The sequence below is a fragment of the Plectropomus leopardus genome, chromosome 13 (assembly GCF_026936395.1).
Source record: "Plectropomus leopardus strain MGB_pleo_1.0 chromosome 13, ASM2693639v1, whole genome shotgun sequence".
Lineage (NCBI taxonomy): Eukaryota > Metazoa > Chordata > Actinopteri > Perciformes > Serranidae > Plectropomus > Plectropomus leopardus.
Window position 1 is genome coordinate 32,344,444 of NC_142188.1, and position 19,715 is coordinate 32,364,158.

The following is a 19,715-nucleotide window of genomic DNA, read 5'->3' on the forward strand; positions in this document are numbered from 1 at the left end:
TGTAGAGATCTTCTGTGCTGTCAAGGGGAAGATCTGCGTGAAGCATCCATTTTTTCACAGACATGGGTGAACTGTAACTGTAACTGGTGCACGGAGCCATACAGCTACATGGCAGTAATTCTAGTTTAAAATGTTTTCAAATTTATTAAAAATCGAAATCTCTCCTTTACATTAGTATTCAGGCCTGTAATTCAGACTTTGTAGAAGCCCCTTAGCAATTACAGTCTTCTTTGGTAAACCTCTACTATTTCTGCACACCTGGATTTGGGAAGTTGATCCTATTTCTTCATGGTGGATCTTCTCAAACTCTGACAGACTGGATGGGAAGTGTCTGAACTGCCATCTTCAGGTCTCTCCACAGATATTATGGGGGTTTAAGCCTGGGCTTTTGCTGGGTTACTCAAGGACAGTGAGACTTGTCCTGAGGCAACGTCACTGTTTTGGCCGAATGCTTCAGGTTATGTCGAGATGAAAGTTTAACTGTCCCCCCAGTCTAAGGTTGCGAGTGCTCTGGAGCAGGTTTTCTGGTAACATTTTCTATGAAGACCACATCTATAATACATTATGAGGCCATTGATAGTGAATTGTAATGCATTAGTGTATTTTGGGCATAAATCACTTATGATGAGGCATAGATTCTTATAAATGCATGCAAATGTGTTGCACTTTACTTAACACCAACAATGACACATTATGATGAAGCATGCATTATTATAAATGCATCAGTATGTACCTCACTTTTCTTAACGCATACAGTTATAACTTATGATATTTCATGGACTGTTATAACACACTATGAGTCCTTACTACAGCTGATTGTTGATGTGTGTAAAGGCAAGTATAGGTATCTATAATGCATTGTAAGCCCCATCAGACAACCTCTAGTTTTTAACTACTCAAGAGCATTCATAAGACATTGGATACTCAGATCATCAGAAGTCACATCTATAATGTTTTATGACTGTTGATATAGTGCATCAGTAAGCACTATGTGTGGTTATGAGTGGAGTCATGAAACATTATGAATGCATTAAAATTCACTCTAAATGCCCTCGTTTTGCATTATAGAAGTGGTCTTCATAGAAAGTGTGACCGTTTTCTCTAAGGACCCTTGCATTTGTTCTTCCCTCAGTTCTGACCAGTGTCCATGTCCCTGGCACTGACAAGCACCCAATGGCAAGATGTTGCACAACCATGCTTCACAGGATGGTGAGGCATGTTGGTGGCAACATCAGTGCTTAGAATCACATCAGGGATTATTTTCACCAACGGTACAAAGTCTTCACAGACCTCAACTGAAGGTATAAACTCCTCAGTGAAAGCAGAAGTCAAAGTTGGCTGATCCACCATGAGCATTTTAGCACATTAGCCTGAGCAACTGGATCACGCCACATTGTAGGTGTGTTTAATTTGGGTCACTTAGCGTGCTTGCCAGGTGGAACGGTAAATGGGCGAATCATTAAGGCAGATGTAACCTTTTTAACTCCACTGATTGCATTTTTGTGCATCTGTTGGCCATTTTTTCACAATGATTGTGAAACCCTCTAGCTGTCACTCAATTAATGAAACTAGATATACCCCCATACAGTTGTATGCCTCCATGCACTGATCAAGTTGCTATTACAGTTTACACTGAAAAACAACATGATGCTCACACACAGAAGATCTGCCAAATCAGCACAGTATCCAGGTGGTTCTTGAGGATTCTTGAGTTTTGGCCAAAATTATATTGTATGATGTCACCGTGACCTTGACCCTTGACCACGAGATTCTAATCAATGTGACCACTAAAATTTATCAGCTCATTGCTGAGTCCAAGCTAACTTGTGCATAATTTGAAGAAATGCCCCTGAAGGTGTTCCTGAGATATTGCATTAACAAGAATGTGCCAGATGGATGGACAGACGGATGAACAAAGTGACAACCTGAAAATATAATGCCTCTGGCTTCATCTATTGCCAGCTTGAAGTCAAAAAAAGTCCACACAATTACTGAAGGATAATTAAAGGGTGATCTCGAACTACACATCTATTTTAAATTGTAGCAGTTCATCCTGGTATTAGGTTAATATTTATATTTTTGTTCAGTTTAGCTGTAAGCTGTTGTTCCTTATTCCTTCCTTGTATTTACCGTTAACTGAGGGTATTTTCTTGCAGCACTGACTTCCAGAAGAATAACCCTGTGCACAAACTGACTGAGGAGGAACTGCTGGCCTTCACATCTGTAAGTAACTATTTATTGTTTTGTGATTTGAAATTTTAATACAGAAAACACCGTAGGTTCAGATGCTCGTTTTGCATCCTGTTGGCCATAAAAGTGAGTCTGAACATTTTTTCAAAAATTTGCAATTAAAGGTTTTGCCCTACTTAACTTAGCAGCCATACATTCAGTTGTAATATAATTATTTTAAATTTTCTCTTATCAGAAAGTTAAGAGAAAATATAGGAGAAGTCAACTCTAGATGCACCAAATGTTCAAAACCATCCAAATCTGCTCTGACCAGGTGTCAGTCCCACTGATCATAAGTCACCTGTTAGGGTAACACCCCCTAAACACCATATAAGGACAGGTTTTGTGCAGTGTCAGACTCTGGCACATGAAAAAGACATGACACCAAAAAAGGTTGTTAATAGAAGAACTGTTAGAGTGAAATTGACACACTTAGAAATAGTCTTCAACAAAGTAAATGGGATTTCAAGGAAATATAGTGAAGTATTAAAAGTAAAAGTACACATGCAAAAAGGTATAAACGAATTTGATAAATCAAAATAATTTAAAGAAAAAGCAGCAAGTCCTCTTACATACAGTCTATATGAGAGGCTGGAACCATGAAATGTTATTTTCAGTAAAAATGACTTGTACAATGAAATAAATAGTTGTCAGTGAATTCTCTAATTAATCAACTAATTGTTTTAGCTGCAAATTTACCTGAAATTTAATAATCCAGTAATTATAATTACTCTAAAATATCTAAATTTGATTATGTGATGCTCATGCATTTTTGAAATGTTTCTCCAAGTTAAAACTTATTTTTCCTTGTGTTTGACACAGTTTATGGACTGTGAAAAAAGAATGTTTTTCTCTTATCTTGGTCTGAGTGCTCTCGACCACTCATAAAATTTTCTCTTACCTAAGAGAAGAGCAAAAATTAAAAAAAACATTGGTAAATCCCAAAAATGAATGCCTACTAACAAATTAAGACCAAATCATGGTGATGAGCAAAAACAAGAACACATTTGATTGGATATCATTTCTTGCATGAGGCCTAATGCCTCTATTATTGGCTTTTGTTTCTCAGAAGATCACAAACTGTTATTAAAAACCTAAATCTCTTAAACTTTGAACAATGTATAAAACTTAACTCTACTGATATCAGATACAATGGACTGAATTATTAAGTTTGTTCACTGACTGTGGAAATCTGCGGTGGTATCTGCTGGTCCCGTATGACCAACATTCTCTCTCCCTCTGCAAAGATTAGTCAACAACTAACCATTAATAAGCTGAAGGCTACCTTTTTATAGTGTTGCACCAGCAAACTGAATAAGACTACATCCAAACACAAACCACTGTGCAGAACTGATGAAATGACTCACCTAAAGGAGAACTGCAAAAATAGCTGAGCACGAGTGGAGAAAAACAAAACCATAAATCCACGCTGACAACCCCAAAAACCACCTCACTGTTTTTATGAAACGAGTTAGAACTTCCTGACAAGCTTCAAACTGCTTCTTCAGTGCCGGTGAAACATTAGCCATCACCCTTCACTTCTGTTCTCTTTTTTGGCTATTGCTTTTCCCCAGTCTCTGGCTCTCTGTGAAATGATTTTTTCCTCAAGCTACAGCTTCAGAATCTATTTGCACTCAGAATTAGAGCTCTGTTTAATTTTTCTGTAGCAAAAGAACATGCAGCTCCAGAATAAAGCATGCTAATTATAACCTGTTGAAGTGCTGTCCTTAATGCTAAACTGAAATTTGGAGACTCCCCACTTTTTATGAGAAAATATAAACTAAAAGAATGCCACAGCTTCTCTGCATACTTTTCAACCTTCCAAAACAGCATAAAAGACTTTTTGGAGACAGCATTTTAGCTTTAAGTGGGCTTTTCTCATGGCATTAGTTGGTTGACAAATGAGAGCCATTGTAACAGCCCAAAATATACCCCCCCCCCTCGGCGAAACTATACCCATATACCCAGAGTTAAAGTGTGCTAGCCTGTTTTATACCCCAGTTATAATCTGAGCTAGACCACTTTATACCCTGGGGTATTATTTAGGCTAGCCTATTTCACAACCCCTTAGCCAGATTATACCCCCTACATTTAGATACACAAAATAATCAAGGATGCAGTATTCAGTTTTGATTTGATTTCATGTAACTTTATAAACTGTAAACTTTAAACCGTAAACTGTCATGAAATTGTTATAAAATTATGAAATTTTCATGCTTGTTTAGGTTGCTGGGGCAAATTGCCACATAGCCATTCCGATCTATAGTTATTGAAAAACATAAAATTAACATACTCAGTGTATCGCCACCTAGTGGTGCAGTTCCTTGAGTATTAACATGCTTGATGAAGTAGAGGTGCATAACATAGCCTAGATGTAAACTTTCAGATCTCTTATCACCTTGCTAGCCCGTTAACTTTTAGCTTTTCATGCATTAACATATTGTGATCAATAAGTTAGAAAGAGATAAAGAGATGTCTAATCACCATGCCTGCTCAAATCACTGCAGGTCAAGAGCAAAATTATTTGCGTGGGGGGGTATAGTCTGGCCTAGCCCAAATAATAACCTGGGATATAAACCAGCCGGGGCTATTTCATACCCCGAGGTATACTTTAGGCTACAGCTACACGGGCATTCCTGACTGGAGAACATAAAACTAAATAACTGCTGACACAAAGAGTTTTTTCTCCTTTTTAAGTCCACATAGACTTATCAGTGATGAGTGACTTAAGCTGTGTGTCCCTTTTAAGGATTAAGCATCTGGGTGGACCCAATGTGTCAGAAGGTTTTTATTCCACATGTTATGTGAAAGCTGGTTTTTAATCAGACAAATTACCTCACCAGCTTTGTAGTTTTGGCAAAATATGAATGAACACATTGTTTCTATGCATGTTTTTTTTAAGTTCAGATTGCACCGAGTCTGCACTGGTACAGGGCGGCAGTAGCTCCGCCATGGGCCATTGGAAACTTGGGTCACTCAGAACATTTACATGATGTTTGAAAAAGTTAAATTGTTGTGTCAGTCCAACTAAAACTGGACTTTTAAAATACATGTAGAATGTTAGAGTTTAAGAATGCTAATATGCAGTGTAGAATGTTAAGGTATGAATGTTCATTAGTCCTAGCATGCTAAGGTTCTAGAATGTTAATGTTGTTTGATAGTTCTACAATATTATAGTTGGACTCAAGTTGCATCATATTGTGTTATGAATAAAAATTTACGGCTCTATAATGTTAACTTGCAATGTAGAATGTTAAGGGACTGGCTGTATAATTGGGATTAGACTTTTGTTTGAAGTTTTACGATACATATATAAGTTGGTAATGGTGTTGGAATGATGTATTGGTAGAATCAATCATTATTTATCAGCCAAATATTTTGGAAAGATAATGAAGCATTGCATGTGGCTTTACTGTAGCCCAGAACGGACAAACCAAACATTGGCTCAATATAGGGCCGTTCATGTTTTGGCATCAGCCACCATAGTTCTCCTACACGGTAGGAGCTTCAGTTGGTTGCAGTCTGCAGCCTCACCACTAGATAGCACCTAATCCTACAACCAAGACCTTTAATCGACTTTAAGACAAATAGTGTTATTGCAGTAGTTGTTAGATACCTGAAAGGCAGCATCCAGTTTGTGAACCTGCTACCTTCAGGTGAAAGGGAGGTTACTTCATTGCAGTTAAGAGCTCCTGATCCACACAGCTATTATCCCGACTACCACATGATAAAGCAGAGCTAGGTGTGATTTGTCACAGCTGCTCTCTCCCATCACTCTAACTTTGAAACCTAAACCCAAATTGCTAAATATTGTAAGACAAGCCAGGCTCCTTTTCTCTGCAGCTCTGAGCGTGTTTGGAGACGCTCCCTTCCTCCAGAGACGTCAGAGCAGTAATGGGATAGCTCACTTGGCTGATCCATCAAGTCTCCTCTTAAAGCACAGTAAAGGGGTTAGCTCCATTTAGGCTGATGAGAAGGCTTGGCGGGACGAATTTGACAGGACAGGAAATTAAAAGAAAAAAGCCATGATTCTCTCAAAGCTGTTCCGGGGGCTATTATTGCGCAGTGGCGAAACTTTCTGTTGCTTATTTTTTTTAAAAAAGCAATTGTGTCTCTAAAAAGCATAAGCAAAAGAGCCCTGGTTGCATAATGACGTGTCCTCCAGGCAGGCTGTATTTACTCTTTGCTCTGAGAACATACGACTACCTTTGTACCGATTAAGACAACACTTAAGCTGCTTCTGCTGCTGAAACGCTGATGGGACATAAAGACTTGATGATAATAACAGGTCTCTGTAGGATCCATGATATTTGATAGTGTAGGTGGGGTACAAGACGTGACAAGTTGGGATGCAGAAGCACAACCACATTGTTGTATGAAATTTTAATGGAAATGTTATTATTTAATGGTATAATGGATTGCAGATATACATGCACATGTTAGCATAGTGGTGTCTGTGTGTGTTTCGTTTAAGTATTACTTTCATTGCCATGTAGGTGTATACCTCATTGTTTTGTTATCATTTTTTTATTTTTTAATTTGGAGAACAAACAACAAACACATTAATACACAACAGTACCCCAACGCCTCCACCCCAACCCCCTTGCTCCAGGCAGCACCCCAATCACATTATAATAAGCCTTAGAGAACGTACTGAAAAAAAAGAAGAAAAAAAGTTATTAAGGAAAAAAAGACATAGAAAAATAAATAAATAAATAAACAGGGTCTATGATCCAGTGATTGTGCACAGATGGCTGATTGTTTGGCATTATAAATTGATGTGACTGACTTGATTTGACTATCCAGTTTGGATTAATGATTCAGAGACAGAGAATGAGGAGGCTGCCATCAGAGTGCTTACATTTCTTTTTTGCTGCAGTCAGGCCAACAAAAAGTGCAAGCTGATAATGAAATACAAGATCTAGAGAGGAGATATCAGTCAATAGGAGCAGCTTTGGACAACATGGCATGTGTAACTTTGAAAAAAATGCTTTTTATCCATGGCCCTCTCCTTCCCTATGAGGCCACAAAGCAGCCACAGCAACATGGCTGGATCTTTATGCCTCCACCAGTATCAGCCGTACCTTGAAGCATCATGTTTTCAGTTTGTCCGTTCGTCTATCCGTCCCATCCTTATCAACTTGAGGGAGTGTCTAAATATTTGGCGCAAATGTGCACCTAGACTGAATGATGATCTGATTAGGTTTTGGTTGACATAGGTAAAAATGGTAAATGGACTTGCACTTGTATAGTGCTTTTCCAGTCTTTTTAAATTAATTTTATTAGTGAGTGCAGACATGGCATCGCCGACATGGTGATAGATGGAGACAGAAATTCAGAAAGGACTGCACAAGAGAGGACAAAAAAAACACAAAACAACAACAAACATACATAAAAATGATCACGCATGATGGTACTCATTTGTTGATGTGCAAACCAGTTATTTTACTCTGCTATGGCTGGTTATTGAGATCATTCATGTATATGTATTTAGGTGCATGTGTGTCTGCAGCTGAGAAACAGGAAAGGAAGATGGACTGAGCAAATAATACTAAGAGGAAAATATAAGAAAAATGATAAGAGTAGTAAATCAGGAATTCAGGAATGAATACCCTAATTATGACAAGATTTCCCACAAATGTCTAATAGGATGAAACAATGAGGTGATAACATTTTATATCCAAAAGGCTAACTTCTCTGTGACATCATAATGTTTTGCAAAAATACTCTAGCCACTATTCAGTTTTATGCCTCAGAAACATTTGACAGATACTGAATCAGTGACACTAATCTTTGGTGTCCACCTTCAAACTGTGCTGGTGAGATTTTATGTGCTGCTGGGGGGAAAAGATGTGTGCATCCATGTTGTTACAGACACGGATGTAAACTGTTAATGTAACTTGATGGGTTTGTTGAGGTGTGCAACTACAAGCTGGTACTTCTCATTCTCCATGTGTCAACATATAGTCCTGACTGATGTCTAAATCAGATTTTGGCTTTGGTTACCTGGGAAGATTTAAACCTTTGAAATGTTTTCATTCAAAAACATGGAAAGAAGACGATTGGCAACACAAAGGTGAAATGACCAAACAAATAGCAAGAAATTAGTTACAAATAAGTTACAAAAAATGACCTGAAATTAGCAACAAAAAAAAAGAAAAGTAAAATGACCTCTCTCTCTCTCTCTCTCTCTCTCTTTCTCTCTCTCTCTCTCTCTCTCTCTCTCTCTCTCTCTCTCTCTCTCTCTCTCTCTCTCTCTCTCTCTCTCTCTCTATATATATATATATATATATGTGTGTGTGTGTGTGTGTGTGCAACCTCATTTTGAATATATAATTATATTAATTATAAAGTTTTCTTTATCTAATTTTCAGGTCATTTTCCTGTCACCTTTAACTAATTATTTGAAATATCCTGCTAAGTTGCTTATTGCCTTTCCCTTCAGGTTTTTCAAAGAGACATTTCAAACATTTCAAAGATTTATTCATTTTAAATGACTGTGAAAGGCCTCTGAGCGTAGCACAAGGAAACTGATGTTGATCCAGGTTTCAAAGGGTTAATGTTGTTGTTACTCCTCAGCATGTTTTGTCTTTTGTCTGGAGGCTTTACATTTTTGGATTTAGCTACGCCTCATTTCTTATTCCATCATTTTCAAACAGTGATTTTATAAAATAAAGCAGCTCATCCTTGTATGTCTGGAACACATATTGACTGAAAGACGTGTTTCAAATGATAACATCAGACGAGTCTCAAGGTTGACGGGAATAAAAGGCGGATAACTGAGCAGTGATCATCTCTGACCTAACCCCTGTGAAATAGCAGTCTTCTCCTGTGGAAAGCATTGGCAGCTGTAAACACTGCTCTCTGGCAGTTAGATTTTTTTTTTGCTGAGGCAAATATTTTGTCCATCTATCGCCTGGCTGCTTCCACTCTTCTCAGACGTGTCAGTTAATTAAAGATGTGTATGGTGGGAAGGAGTGAGTGGAACTAAAGACACTAATTGAAAGGTGAGAAACTGAGTGGGGCTGCAGGCTCACCTCTCACTCTGTTTGCTGCTGCACAACGCAGGGACTACTCAGAATGTTAAAAGCATGAATGGCATCGACAATGAAGAGGTATATTAAAGTCAACTTTGTAAACTGTCAGTAAGACAGAAGTTGGGTTTCTTTTTTTTTTTTAAGGATTATTTTTTGGGCTATTATTGCTTTTAATTGACAGGAGAGTGTGAGCGTGAAAGGAGGAGAGAGAGAGGGGGAGACATGCAGCAAAGGGCTAAGGCCGGAATCGAATCCGCAGCCGCTGAAGCGAAGACACAACCTCTGTACATGGGGCGCTGCTCTTTCTACTGAGCCACCAGTCGCCCCAGAAGTTGAGTTTGAGAAGGTAAAATCAAACAGGGTGAAGTCAGAGTTAACTTTTAATTGGCTCTTCATTTTTTTGCATTTTAGTTTGTTGCAACAATGGCTCTCATTAAGACAAAATGGACAGCAGACATCATCCTCCATTTAAGTTACAGAGATTGCAATTTCAAAAATTACTAAAATTTTGTCCAAAAAAAAAGTTTTTTTTTGCATTCACAAACCTTGCCGTTCTAATTTTGAATCACGTCATTAGTTTAAAGATATAAAACTTGCAAAAACCAACAAAGATCAAAAAACAATTTTAACTTAAATTCCTTGTGATTTTTGATTTAAGATTGAAATAAGTTAGCTGTGATAGATGAAAAGGTCACAAAAGTTGTAAGATTCATCCTCATACCATTAACATCTGGTCAAAATTCAGAGGCAATCCATCCAATATTTCATTTAATTAAATTTATTTTATTTAGAAGGAGAACACACATGAATTAACATAGCTGTAAATGTGCCAGTGTTAGCCATCTGGCTAATTTTCAGCTGTAATCCTTTGGCAAGATGTTTTGTAACCTATGAAAGAATGGAGACTGGCATGCTCAGTGGGCCAGCTTGATATAAAACAACATGCTCTGTGGTTGGTTAAATGTTTGGGGAAAAAAGGAGCCAAAAAGAACCAGCTTACCTAGACGTGGTGTTGTGATCTTTTCAAGAAGTCAAAGGCACACATGTATTGGAGGGAAAAAGAAGAAGAGGAAGAGGAAAGTAGGAAAACGCAGACGCATTTCAGCACAGGGGCCTTCCTCGGGGCGTTGAACCAGATTCTAAAATAGTCACTAATTTGGCAACCTTATCTTCAAGCAGGTTGTTCCAAAGCCGAGGCAAAAACATGGTCACGTTTAGTTTTCAGCCTGTACGTTTAGTTTTAAGCCTGTACTCACTTTATGGATGACATATTGGTTCTTAGACCTTTATCAAATCTGACTTTTTTGAGTGTGAGACAATGTAGTAAACAAAATTGTTTAAATAGAAAAACGCTTTAAACAAGAGAGTAAGGGAGTGCATGGTGTCAGAATAATCATCTGCCTTGAAATTACCTTATTCTGATTCCTATGTCCTGGATTCTGGTCAGCAAGTCCATCCTTAAGCCAATGGAGCTCTCCAAACGAAAAGTAAACAGTTTTGGGCCCAGTTTAACATGTGGTATTGGGCTTGTGTTGTGCTCATTTCCTCTCAAGACATGAACTGTTGCAATTGTTCATTCCCTGTAGCCAGGAGCTGTGTTGAACAATGAGCTCGCAGCGTGCTTTGTATTGTAACTGCATGGGACGGAGAGGCTGCAGGCTGCTGCTGGCTCTGTGAGCAGGCATCTTCCCAGCCTACATGTAGATCCAGGAATCTGCAGGCTGGTTAGATGGTTGTCACATGTCCAGCTGTCATCATCGATACATTCTGTCGCTTTCCCAGAGGACCCGTTGGAGATAGCGCCGATGCATCAGCTATTACCTCGGCTTTCGTTAAAGACTTTTCGCTCATGAACAGCAGCAGTCATTGATTTCAGTTTCAAAAGGCATTGTCTGTTTGAAATGAATCAGGTTTGTCATCTCCTCATGGAAAACCTGACTGCCAAACAGTTGTGGATTTTCTCCAGATCTCGTTACGCAGAGTAGGTTCTGAGAGTTCGGCAGAGGCTTCAGTCAGCAGAGACGGTGGGTTGATGCAGCTGATCAGAGCACCACCTCCAGCTGCTGGAGGTCAAACTGAGGTTTCCACTGAGATACCACTTCCTTCCAGGTCCCACTTTAAGACCATTAGACATTACCGTACAGCAGATCCCCTTCAATTCTTCAAACCAGAACCCTCGGAGGTCTCATCTGTCTGATTGTCTGTCTGATCCCTCTCCACTGTGCATTTGGCTCATAAATCAGGACTGAGCTCGAGGAAAATTGTGCTTTTTAAAAGACAAATGTTGATTTTGGAAATCCCAAGTCAGAATTAAGTATAAGAAGCAATGAAGATTCCTTTACAACCCTGGAGTTGTTGTGGCAGTTTTCTGATAAATCAATGGTCAATCAAGCTCCATAATGCTATCTGGCTGTCTAGTATGTTATTGTAAAAAAAAAAAAAAAAGAAAGAAAAATATAAAGTTATAATATTAAGTGGGCCTCATTTATTAAGTAGGATAATATTTTTCTATTTAATTGTATCTGCACATTTAACATTTTTGTCATAAATGTAAATATGCAAATTAAGTTTGTATTCAAAAATTAGCCAGGTCAGAGATAATGGTAATGGTCAGCAAAAACAAATTCAGGATAGTGGCCTTTAAGGGCCAGATTAAAAAAACATTAACAACGACATGTCCTCTAATGATTTCCATTGGTTTCAGTAATGCTTTTTTGGGTTTTCCATATGTCAGGTCATGCATCTGTATGTCCATCCCATTGTTGTGGACACAATATCTCAAGAATGCCTTGAGAGGATTTGTTCAAATTTGACACATCCACTTGGACTCAGTGATGAACTGATTAGAATTTGGTGGTCATAGGTTAAAGGTCAAGGTCACTACGACCTTGTCTGTCTCATTCCTGTAACTGTTACATCTCAAGAATGCCTTGATGGAATTCTTTTTTTTTTTTGGCACAAATATTCATTTGGGCTAACTGATGAACTGATTAGATTTTGGTGGTCAAACATTATGGTCACTGTAACCTTGGATCCATCTCATTCTCTTGAGTGTGACATTTGAAGAACACCTTCAGGAAATTTCTTCAAATTTGGCACAAACGTCAACTTTGAGTCAAAGATGAATTGATTCGATTTTGATGGTCAAAAGTCAAGGTCACTGTGACACACATCTGTCTCATTTTGTGAACGCAATATCTCAAGAACGCCTTAAGGGAATTTCATATGCTAAAAGACAAAATTTTGCACAAATGAGGATAAAATAATCAAGGGATGACATATGATATGCAAAAGGTCAACTTCACTTTGACATAATGTTCTGCAAAAACACTTTTCTGGCCATTAATCAACATCATATTTCTGGAACAGAAAGGGAGACATTTGGTCAGATACTGAATTGGTGACACTAATTTTGGGTGTCCACATTGAAACTGTGCTGATTAGATTTTATTTCTGAGGTAGGGTATAAATGCAGAACACAAACTATGCAATGAATGCATTTCTGGACATTTACAATGTCCCCTGCTGTTAAAAAAAGCAAAGAGGGCAAGTTTGAAGAACTAGGTTGGCCATTTCCCACTTGTGGGTGGTAAGTTGGGCTCTCTCTTTTGTTCTTGTACTCGTTCGGGCGAGCAGGGTTGCAAATGCACTTGTCAATGTGGTTTGGCCCTGTAGTTGTTGTTAAGGAGGAACATGCGTAGGTGGGGCTGACCGGAGCTCCTCACTATGACGCCGGCTCACATACTGCATCATGTTAGTTGTACTATTTGTGTAGTTCAACACCCTCTTGCAATATTTGCAGGCTGTTTTCTGTTATCTTCTTACCTTTATTACTTTCTGACTTGAGGGAGCTCAAATGCTGCCACACTTCTGATTTGAAACTGGAGGGTGCATCTTCTCTTTCAATATCGCCTGTAGGGGAGCCTTTCCTTCATCTTATTTATGTTGGCCAGCTGTCTCTCGTCTTGGACATGACATAGGATGTTTTCACTGACATGGATGTAAACTCTAAATGCAACTTGACTGATTCGCAGAGGCATACAACTGCAAGGCAGTAATTCTACTCTGCAGTTGCTTCAAAGCTACAGAAACTTCATATTTTCTGCATGTATTTCAAATTCAAAGTCAACAAATAAAGGGAGGTAATGCATATGATACTGAATGTATATCAAGGTACCCACAGTTGGTAACTAAAGGCTTTGGTCACCATTTGTAAGTCTACAGTATTCGCCAGTTAATGACAAATAAGTAGACGTCTCTGTATTACTTTGAAAACTCCTAGTCACAAAATAGTTTCAGTTTTGTTCCCCCCTGACAGCTCGACATGTCTCCTCTGTCACATCTGAGTGTGTTTTTCCAGCTCAGCGCACACTGTGCAGCCTGTCCCAGGAGACTCAGTCTGAATGCCTCTCACGTCTACTCAGGTTTGATCACCATACTCAGCACCTCAAAACAAATTATTCCTCACCCTGCCAAGTCTGGTCTGCTACCAGACAAAGCTGTGTCTCCTCTAAACTGAGACACAATGTGGTGATGAGGTGTTGCGGGTGTTGAAAGCTCTCTTGTTTCTTGAAATTGCAGACACAGTAAATGGCAGTCTGAACTGACAGCCTATTGTAGATGTCAAGATGAAGGTTGTCACTTTATACTCCCAATTCTATTATTTTTTTAACATTACACAACAAATTAAATATTTGATCTGTACTGACCTGTGAAATTTTTTAAAAAATCAGTCATAAGTGCAACAGATCATTTGAAGCAGGTAGCCTCAGTTTGACCTGTTGCCTGCTCTATTCATCAGTAAACCAACAAAATCAAGAGAAACTGAGGTGCAGCTGGGGTTTCATTACATAAATCTGTAGATTATTAATCCAGTGGGGTCCCCTTTAACTCCCCCTAACAGTGGGCCTGATGCTGACAGTTAGCCCTGTCACTGTGGGAGTAACTGTCATAGGTGTAGCAGCAGTCTCATGGTGAACAGAGAGAGATGGACAGGCTGAATGAATCAATACGCTGCATACAGCACCACAGTCAAATTAGATTTTACCTGTTTAAAGTTGTCAGATTTGCAGTAAAGTTGCGATGATTGGACAAAATTGCAAGATCACAAATCATGGAGATTAAAATTTGCATAACCCTCAGGGCCCGCTTTAATATTACACACACGTGTCCCTCTGCCCACAAAATGCGCTTTTCAGAATCAAGCTTTATTAAGTTAATTTTTTAGCCAACATCAGTCCAAATCATAAATATCAAATACTCATTCATTTTCAGAATTTTAACCCTTTAAGTGCCAGGTTTTTGTCATAATGCAACTACGTTACAATATACTACATGCTAATTAGGTTTTTCTTAATTATCACAGCCTGGGATATGTCAGTGATTTGTGTCAACATTTTTATACGTTTTTATTTTTTGTGCAGTGTTATACTCAATACCCAAACTCATACCGCTCTGCACACAAAATGTGCTTTTCAAAATCAAGCTATAAAAACTTTTATACATTAATATGGTTTTCTACTTCCATTGAGCTTATTTTTAACCAACATCAGTCCTAATCATTAATATCAAGTAATTTTAATCCTTTAAATGCCAGGTTTTTATCATGATACCACTTTGTTCTTAGATAAAAAAAAACAAACAAAAAAAATAATTACTTTCAAAATACTACATGAAAAGTTGTTGTTTTTTTTTTTTATCACAGCCTGGGATACGTTAATGATTTGCAGTAACATTGATTGTGACAGTGCAGCTAGAAAAAACAGCATGTATTTTCTCCACATGGTAAAAATGATGTCATCAGGTAAGCAGCAAGTAGTAAAATTATAAATACCAAGGCAAAACCCCAGAATGACCCAGAAATAATACAATGCATGTTTTTATGCTTTGATGGCTGTGGGATCAAAAATGTCAGTTTGAATGGGTTTCAATGGAGCATTTTTTGCACTTAACAGTATGAATGTAACAATTTAGTTTCCACGGTGTATATTAGATTTATTGTAGGAGCTGAGCTGGAAATTCACAGATTAAACAAAAATACACAAAATTTATGCCATTTGCATGAAGACGGACAAAATTATCAAGAAATGAAGAATGAAAAGCGACTAAAATGCACCAAACAGTCCTTAAGGGTTAATTGTTGCCATTGCAACATAACAAAATCCTGCATTTCAACAGAAGCTGCTGGTCAGTGCAACCATTTGATGGCTTTTACTATTATTGTCCAATGCACTCTGTTAAATACAACAAAGTAATTAGGCATAACTAAAATATGTAGTGCATTTAAGTTTGTTCAGTATCTCACTACTATGAAGAAAAACTTCCTTTGTTGTTTATGAGATGAGCTTATTGCTCGTTTGTGTTAACAGTTGGATGACAAATGCTGAGCATGCCTTATCATTTGATTTTAATTGCTTAGTGATTGATGTTGCTGGAGGAATATCTGCCTAATTAGGACAATTTACTGTTGCACTAATGACTCCGGCAAGACTCGCCAAGCATCCACAAACATCATTAGTGTTTGCTCTTTCCACCTACAACCATGGATCACATTTATTGCATATTTCCATCATGATCAATATAGCGTCGGTGGGAAGTCGTCGTTGTATTACTTGTTCTGATTAAAGCCGGAGCTCACAGAAAGAGCTGGAGTGATGTTCCCTGGTGTCTACCTGCCAGGATATAAGCTGGATATCCCTTTTCCCCTGCTCCCTTTAATCAGCTCATCTAAATCTGTAGCACTAAGCTGTCGCAGCTATTATACAGCAGATAATCACCACAGCACACAGATAAGGACGTTCAGCCAGTAATAGGTTTTAATAATGAGCTTTCACTGAAGATTGCTGGTTAACTTCTCACTGCAGAGCACAGCTGACATGTTTTGGGAACAGAATAAAGGTTAGATCTCATGTTTCATCACTGTGTTCCACCTGCTCATGCATTTTCAAGACTTCTGCAGGTTTCTTTCTTTTTTTTTTATATATAAGTAATAGCAGTCAGCCACTCTTTTTTTCTGACACAAAAGATGGAGCCAATCAGAGATAGGGCGTTTTAAGCCACCACCATCGACGTCACTGATGACATCAGTGAAGTCACTGACTCGATGGTGGATTTAGTTTGTAAACAACAACAGCAGCGGTACACAAATCTACATATAAATCATTCTATAAGCAGAAAAATATACACTGCAGCCTAAAATATAAGAAGACAATGCATGAAAATGGTGACAGGATCACATTCACTGAAGCTGTACCTTGTTTGATTCCATATGACAAATTAATGATTGTTGCATGTAAATGTATGCAAAATGGTGTGATATGGTCTTTTAGTGGTGCAAGCTTCATATTCTGAATGATTGCCAAAGTAACAGTGGTGGAAGAAGTATGCAGTTCCCTTACTTAAGTAAAAGTACTAATACCACACTGTGGAAATACTCTACTCCACTACTAAAAGTAGTGCACTGAAAGTGTTAAAAGTAAATATGAGTAAGTAAATTATTCTTTTCTTAAGAAAAGAAAAAGACTGACATTCTTATAGGGAATAATTGAATCAAAAAAGATTTATCAGCTAATTGATTATTCAGAAAACGTATATGTACATGTGCATGTATAGGTCCTTTTTGTGCATGTGAGTGTATTTTGGGGCCTGTGTGTAAATGACTACAGAGTGAAAAAAATAAAATTTCCCTTGGGGATTAAAATAATATATACTTTTAATTTTTTTAAAAAAAAGTAGTGAACCACGACTCTGTTGTTGTACTTGTACAGCTGTTGCTCTGGAACTGTACTGAATACTAAAATTGCCATGTGTGAATAGGTGGGTTTCCATCACACATTTGCACAAAAGTGATATTTTCAAAATGTCAATACAGTTGACACAATTGTCAGATGACTGTGTTTCCATGTTATGCCACTTCTCCTCTGGTGATAACATTCCAGTAACCATGGTGATGGATGTTAAAAACATTAGCAGCTTAATTTCTATTGCAGCCACCACACTAGCCGTCATTATTTCCAATCCTATGTGGCCTAGGAGTGTTATGGAGCCATAATTTAAAGGCGAGCCTCTTATACGTGAGAGCGGCCACGTATGAGGGATTTCTGTGAGATGATAGTCCATGATTTCACAGAGGAATGGTGGATTCAAAACGTTAGGATGATCTGCTCAACTTTTGAAGAGTTATGTGATGCAATAACAGCTCTTGTAGCTCCTGCTGCATCATGAGGGAGCCAGATCCTACTGACAAGCACATAGCGGTAGCATCATGTGACCTGGACAAGTCAAAAAAGTGTTTCCATTGCAGTTTTGTTAAATATGGCTTTATGGCCAGTAGGCTGAAATACCACCTCATGCGAGTGTAAAAACATTTTTTTGCGATAAATGGGAGTATTTTTTAAATTTACGTGTTTCCATTAGGCATATATAATATTCACAATTTTAATTCGTGCAATTTTAGGGTTAACGGAAACCCACCTAATAAGTCTACCATACTCACTTTTTATGAGTGACTCACCTTAATTTATTTGGGCCATCATTTGAATGCTAACTTTTATTTCAAAGTTCATGGGCTAATTATAGTTAGAGGCTGCATAATAATATCTTTTGAGTAAGGTTTTGGCCTTATGGGACCATAACAGGTCATTGTTAACTTGGAACCCCTGAATAAACACTGTTGACATCATCTAAACATCCTTGACTTTGTAAAATCATCTGGATTTGTCTACAGTCCCAGATTATTATTTGTTATGCATCTTAAATGACTTCATGCTGTAAAAACAGATGATCAAACACAGTGTCCCTCCCCTGTCTGCCTGCAGTGTATTCTGTCGCAGCCCAAGTTCTGGGCTATAGAAGTCGCAGCACTTTGCCTCAGGACCAAACTGGAGAAAGGGAGCTCCCGACGTGTCGAGAGAGCCATGATGCAAGTCCAGGTAAGAGGTTTAGTTAAAATCTGTCAAGTTGATCTTACTCAAAATAATCTTGGAAACCTTGGAAAAGTAAATATAACTATAGCTAAATCTTAACTTATATTTACTTTACATCCAAGTGTTGAGTCTACTTGAAATTTAGCTAAATTTTGTGAAGTTGTTGCAACTTAGAAAGTAATAAGTGCTAGCAGCTTGAGTAAACCAAGTTAGTCTGACTTAGACTCACAGAATACAGATATAAGGCACAGAAACTGAGAAAGATTGATTTAATTAAAGTTGTCATTTTTAAGTTGCAACAACTTCACAAATTTAAGTACATATACCTAAATTCTAAGTAAGCGTAACAATTAGATATAAAGACTAATAGTTGTATTTAATTACATTTTCAAGGAATTGGTTTTCCTAGATTTTTTTTTTTTTTAAGTAAAATCAACTCTTTTGATTGAACAGTGTATAGAGTTTCTATTAGAGAACATTTCTTGTTTTGTCACACTTAGCGTACACTTCACAGCTGTCCCCGACTGAGGCAGATATCTCAATATGAACTATTTAACAAACATGTACCAGGCCCAGCTGCAGGATGTCATCTTCTGTTTTCCTGTTCCAGACGATAGTCGACCACTTTGAAGACAAGAGCTGTCCCGTCAACGAGAGGCTCAAAGGCTTCTACTTCTGCAGAGCACCAACTAGATGGACTGTCCAGGTAGCAAACTATTTTATTCATACTTTATAAGCAACAGTGAATTGGTAGTCAATGGATGTAGTGGAATGAATTTCTAAAGTGGTCTGCATCATATGTGCAGAGTAAATATCACTATCTCGACTGTGTCAGGTGCAAAGGAAAAGGTGCTAGAGATGTGGTGGAATTTTTGTTTTGGTTTCCAGAGAGCTTTGAGGCCCAAGAACACTATAACCTTCAAACTGTACTCTGGTGTTCAGTGTTCAGAATTACAGCTGTGCTAGCAGCTCTGTAAATCTGTGCTTTAAGCGGTGCCAAATTTGTTTTACCTGAGAGGTATTCCATCAAGGTGGATAAAGGAAAAGCCTGGCTTATTTCGATAAGTCTCGCCATAGTGACAGATCCGGTCCATAAATGTGGTTTATGTGAGTCCCCACTTAGTCACCATGGTAACTTGTCCTGCTGAGCTATCCAGCTCCATAACAGGATAACTGTCTAAGACACTACCTGTCATGCATGTCAGGGAATCCCAAAAGACAGATCCTTATAGCAGCTTACCTTTTAGTGCAGGCATCACTTTTGTCCCATGTTTTAGATTTTTTTCTCAAATTGTGACTGAGAATGAATGTAGGTGTTTGATTTAGTTTCAAAGAACATAATAACATTAAAGTTTTTAAAAATCATTTCTCACCCCTTTGACTGTCATAGAAAGCCAATAGATTATTTGACATCAGCCGACCTATTTCGGTTAAGCCCCATTTTATTCATGATTACCCTCGTTTTAGAGTTTTTTTAGACTGTAGGCTATGATGTAGCAACACTCCATTTCCCATGATGCCTAGT

At 38.1% G+C, this 19,715-nt stretch overlaps 1 protein-coding gene across 1 annotated transcript in view; it reads left to right on the forward strand.

Moving 5' to 3' along the window:
* The window catches only part of ttc27 (tetratricopeptide repeat domain 27), an 89,208-nt gene that overhangs the window by 39,493 nt on the left and 30,000 nt on the right, over positions 1-19,715 (forward strand). The window contains exons 9-11 of the mRNA XM_042502086.2: positions 2,157-2,223; positions 18,083-18,196; positions 18,801-18,896. Of these exons, the coding sequence (XP_042358020.2) occupies positions 2,157-2,223; positions 18,083-18,196; positions 18,801-18,896 (277 nt within the window). The remainder of the gene's footprint in view (positions 1-2,156; positions 2,224-18,082; positions 18,197-18,800; positions 18,897-19,715) is intronic.